Raw genomic sequence first — 5,612 nt, 5'->3', positions numbered from 1 at the left:
CCATGAAGCTCGTTCACAAATCTGGGACAATACGCTGCAATCCAAATACTACTGACTCCTATTGGACTTGTATGTCAGATCTCTATACGCACAAGCTGATGACTATCATAAAAAATGCCGCTGGAGATGCTCTCCTACCACCCATTGGAGAATTGGAAGCACTTAACTCACCACACCCTAATAAATGTCAAAGAAAGCATTTTTACAGCCTCAGTGGGACTGAGAGCAAATCACCTGAACTGGTGTTTCGCAATTTTTCAAGTCCATTGCTCATAACACAGGGCGAGGAATTACAGATATGGCATGGACTGGTTCTACGTGTGTCGATGTGTATGCATGGTACATTTAGACCAAACGGCAGGTCTGAGAGAAAAGCAAAGCCAAAGTAGATGGCAATCCCTAGTATGACGTTTTATGGTTTAAAACTAAATCCTTCTCATTTGTTGTTGTAATTTTAGCACTCTAGCGTTATGTGCATGTTTTTGTCAAAAATTAACCCCTCTCCTGGCTGTGTGAGCTAACAAGTGCAAGGCGTTCTACGAATGGTCAGCACATATAGTTCCGGTAAAATCCGCTTTCAGGTTCAGGAATCCGTTTTCACCTATCGTAGGTTAAATTGGTGATCCTCACTTTACCGAGGTTGAATACGCACTCAGATGAATTGGCCTTTCCGAAATTCAGCAGGGAACTGGGGCGAGTTTCAAGTTTTAACTAATCGATAAACTGACACTACCACATGAAAGATCATGTTGAGATTGGTCATTTGGCCAAGTATGGTGCTTTTAGGGTGAACAGAGACCATGTTATGGACCTTGAAACATGGTTCAAAATCCATACAGGCGTCTCTAATTTTGATACAGCGTCCACCAAAACCATATAAACTATTAAAATTTTTATGATTTCCGTGATGCTCTTTAAAATGGGCAAAAATAGCGATTTTCATCGCAGCCTCTTTCAAATTGTAGGTACATGACGGGATTTTACAGTTGTCACTAACCTGATAAAAAAAATTAGAGTTTATATGATTTTGGGGGACGCTTTGTCAAAATTAGAGTCGTTTGTATGGATTTTGAACCATGTTTCAAGGTCCATAACTTGGTCTCTGTTCACCCTAAAAGCACCATACTTGGCCAAATGACCAATCTCAACATGATCTTTCATGTGGTAGTGTCAGTTTATCGATTAGTTAAAACTTGAATTTCGCCCCAGTTCCCTGCTGAATTTCGGAAAGGCCAATTGAACTGAGAAACTTTTAATGGAGCCTATATCAAGCCTAGAGAAAAATTAGGGTCACGTTACCATTGGTCAGTTTTGGTTATTATAAATGGGTATCAACTGACTTATTATACAAAAGTAAATAATGGAAAGAACTGTGCTGGGCTGGAGCATGTTCGTCGTTGTAGTGTATCATGAAGATGCACGATTATAAAGCTGGAGGGTCCGAGTTCGAGCAACGGTAAGTCCATCATAGTACAGTTCTTTGTTCCCTTACTATGTTGTAATGTCCAGACTGAATGGTTAAGTACATAAATATGCACAAATGATAAGATGATACGAAACATTAAAATGTGTTGAGATGCGTAAGACAGAGCTGGAGGGAAGCTACGATAGGTAAAGACGGATTTAACCTGAGACCGGATTTGACCGACAACATAAACGCTTGAAAGCTTTCATAAGGGTTCCGGACGTCCTCCAGAAAGATAGCGAGGATAATAACTGTTCTAGGATTTGTAAAGTAATACAAAATCAAACACGCATACCCGGACATAGTTCTGTTAGTGGCCAATCGATGTAACTTACGGTTACGGAGACCAAAAAGACATTTGTAGGCGAATGGTCGATAATTTTCCAAGTGCACTTAAAGCATGGAGATAATTAATTTAAAAAATGAACTGATCTATTGATTGATATTTCACGTGGGTTGCTAAATCATGCATTCGTGGCTGATTGGTTGAAAAGCAAAGGCCCACACAAACTTTGTTCCGTATTTGAAGGTATTAAGAACCAATTTATATTATCGTTGAATATATAAATATATTAAATTGTATTTACAATATAAACAATAATTCAATACAATACCGACGTCGCCGGATACGCTTTATGGAGGTCAATTGCTTTGACCGACCCGGTGTACTTATGAATATTTTAATACATTTGCGACGATTGATATGTACTGTGTATAAATAGTGGAATGAATATATGGAATGTCTTTAAGTGTCGTTGTATGAAACTCCGTAAAACCAATGCATTCAGTTTGTAAAAATCTGGTTATTTTCCCGGGGATGGGGGCATTTGATCACCTGATCGAAATGGACCTATGATGAGACATTTGGAAAGCTTTTTGGCCCAGGGAGGGAGGCATTTGAACAAAAAAATTTCCAAAAACTCAAATGCCCGGGGGTTACCCGGGGGGGGGGGGGGAGGGGAGGGGGTGGAATGTTGAAGCTTCACTTTGACTGGTACATTACAGTGCACTACCACAAAAATCCTCTCGTATAATATTTCAACACACGTATGCAAATTTGTTAAGCGCAAAAATTACACAACTTGATAAAATTCACAAATGGTGGAAATCTCACAAAAATATTTTCCGGCGAAAAATTTATTGAAACAAACAACATATTCGCTATTAGAGGCAAAAAACCCTTCCTATTTCAATTGCGTGCGTGCAAACAAGCCTGACACAATCCGTGTCACAAAGCATATGCAATTAAATAAATTTCTGACAGTTCACATCAAACCCTTTTCGAAAGAACCTTGACCGTAAGTAATGAAGCAAAAAAGAGACAACAAGCTTTCATTCAAATAATTCTTCACTGTCACATTTCCAATTTTTTTTTTACCTTTGCAGAGTTGAGTACAAAATAAATGTAAGTTGCCAGACAACTTCGATGCAACTTCAGTAAACACTGTGATACATTCAAGGCGTTCGATTCCTTCAATGTTAAATCCATAAAAGAATTGCCATTTAATTTCAGTGTTGTAAATGATACCAAGTTGGTAGAATATTAGAAACAAAGCTCACTTGATATCCAACGGCGAAAAATGAAATTGTTGTCGAAGACCATTACTCGTCACTTTAAAGATTCCAGATATTTATTTTTCACCGCCTGTCTTGTTTATCCAATTGACGTTCCATTCTTGAGCTCCATAAGGATATATTTAATGTGTTGCCAGTATGGCAATCGCAATCGGAAAATGGGTGGGATTTGTTCGTTTTCTTTTTTTTCTTTTTTTTTTCTTTTTTTCTTCTTTTTTTCCGTGTCGGGAAAAGTATCTCCTAGCACTCCTTTGCTAAGTAGTGCCTTTGTGCGTAGAGCCTTCTGCGCGTATTTTGTTAGGATTTCAAGGGGTAGTAGAAAGGCGTACAATTCTCTGGTTTGACACAGTAGAATATTTCATTAACCTGCAATGGCGTCGAAGATCGAAACGCAAATGGCGTTTTGGAGGATCTTTAAACAAAATGTACCCTTATGGAGCCAAAGAATGGAACGTAAATTGGATAAACAAGACAGGCGGCGAAAAAAAATACCTGGAATCTTAAAAGCGACGAGTAATGGGCTTCGACAACAATCTGTCGCCAGTCGAGCCGTAATCAAAGTGAGCTGTAGTTCTAATATTGTACAAGTGTGGTGTTTTGTACAACACTGAAATCAAATGGAAAATTCTCTAGTAACTTATGGGTTTAACAAAGACAGAGAAGGAATTGAACAACATGGATCTGTGATCTCTGTTGTCTGGCTTATTTAGATTTGTTTGTACTCAATTCTGCACAGTCTTTCGGTTACCATTGGAAATTTCTCTAATTCTTGTTAGTCAAAAATTATTTGAAAGAAAGCTTGTTGCCCATTTTTTGCTTGATAATTCAAGTAAAGGGTTTTTCAGTAAAGGGTTTGATGCTGAACACTGGTGGGAAATTTATTTAGTTGCGTTTTTGACACGGAGTATGTTGGCAGCTTGTTTTGTTACAATAGGCCTTATTCACGATGGCCGCCATGTTGGTTTTCAAATTGTCATGCAAATTAGCCATGTGTTATGCTGGGGGGCAAACATTGGAAAAAAGGCAAATTGCGGAAAATCGGCCAGTCGAAATATTGAAACAACATTGCTAAAAGTACATTTTAAAATTTAGAATTAAGTACCTTTTATGATAATTTTATATCTTTTGATTGCCTTTGACATTTTGACTTTCTACTTCGTTATCTGCTCATTTTTCACTAAAAAAACTTCGAAGTAACTTGTGTAATCATTCCATTTGACTACTTAGGTGATAAACATTCAATGAACGTGAAACAAATCATCTGTGTGGCTGAGGTGTTCGTTGTAACCTCTCGAACTTGTGTTGTTTGCCCCCTCGGAAGTGTGTAGCTAATTTGCATGATAATAGCAAATCCAACATGGTGGACATCGTGAATAAGGTCTATTACGTATGGTAATTTGACACGATTGAGTTTTTTGTCTTCACGCACGTAATGAAATGGGAAGGGGTTTTTGCCTCTGATAGCAAATATGTTGTTTGTTGCAAAAAATATTTTGCTGGAAAAGGTGGCATTTATGGATTCATCATCTTGTGTAATATGCGAGCTTAACTGGATAGTTTTTATGGCAATAGTAAAGCATTTTCGTGTCAAAATGAGGTAAGCATCTTTCTGTTGTGTTAACTGAATTAACTATAAACAGAAACCCATAAGGGTTGAAACGTGTAACGGCCCCTTGTGTGCTGGGAAACAAGCTTCTGAATATTCAATTTGCTAAGTACCATATTTGGAACAACAAGAGTGAGGGGTTTCCAAATATGGTACATAGCACTGAAACATTCAACCAATCAGTTCGCACTGAATATTCGGAAGCTGTCAACGCGCGTTACACGTTTCAACCCTTATGGGTTGAATAAATATACCATGCGGCCTCCAGAGTTTGTTATTCTCGCCTGCCGTAAACTTGATTTCCACTCTCAAAATTACCTCCAGAACCTACTTTTTGCGTAAAATAAGCTTTTAGAATGATGTTCTTGTCTTCTGTGGTGATACTTGACGATTCGGGAACATTTTGGGAAAAAATATTTATAACGGGTCACACGCGCAACTTGATCGCCCGAATTTACCCAATTATGCATAACATCCACTTGGCCTTTTGACATCCCTTTGAAAAAAACTCGTTAAATATTCGCGGACCGGTCGATTTCTCTGAAATTTGAAAGGATGATTGCTAACGAATAGAGAGAGATTTTCACAATAACTAAAAATTCCTGTGTTAAGCACGAGAATTCGACGAAGAGGTAAATACGACTAAAAATGTTGCGTGCGTTGCTATTTTTGTGATTTTACTGTTGTGCAACTTTGGCAGAGAATATTAAATTATGAAAAAATATCTACGGATAGATCGTTAAAAAATCCTTATTTAAGCGGTTATTTAACATAAAAGACGCAACGCTTGAAGAGAAATAACATTTTTGTTAATATTTGAAAGAAGAAAAATATCGCGGAAATCGGGACGCGGTGAAAATGAGTTAACAAATTTGCATACGTGCGTTGAAATGTGTTACACGAGGAGACAGGAATTTTATTTCTCTGACAAATGATTTTGTAGTGTAAAATGGAATTTAGTTGGGA

General features: G+C 37.8%; 1 protein-coding gene across 2 annotated transcripts in view; it reads left to right on the top strand.

Moving 5' to 3' along the window:
* The window catches only part of LOC138014306 (uncharacterized), an 11,058-nt gene extending 10,413 nt beyond the window's left edge, over positions 1-645 (top strand). For both annotated transcript variants that reach the window (XM_068861357.1, XM_068861358.1), the window contains one exon: positions 1-645. This exon is cut by the window's left edge and continues 96 nt beyond it. In XM_068861357.1, the coding sequence (XP_068717458.1) occupies positions 1-389 (389 nt within the window). In that variant the 3' untranslated portion in view covers positions 390-645.
* Positions 646-5,612: the final 4,967 nt, after the last annotated feature.

This window comes from Montipora capricornis, chromosome 8 (assembly GCF_036669925.1).
Source record: "Montipora capricornis isolate CH-2021 chromosome 8, ASM3666992v2, whole genome shotgun sequence".
Taxonomy (NCBI): domain Eukaryota; kingdom Metazoa; phylum Cnidaria; class Anthozoa; order Scleractinia; family Acroporidae; genus Montipora; species Montipora capricornis.
This window is presented reverse-complemented; position numbering and strand designations above follow the sequence as displayed.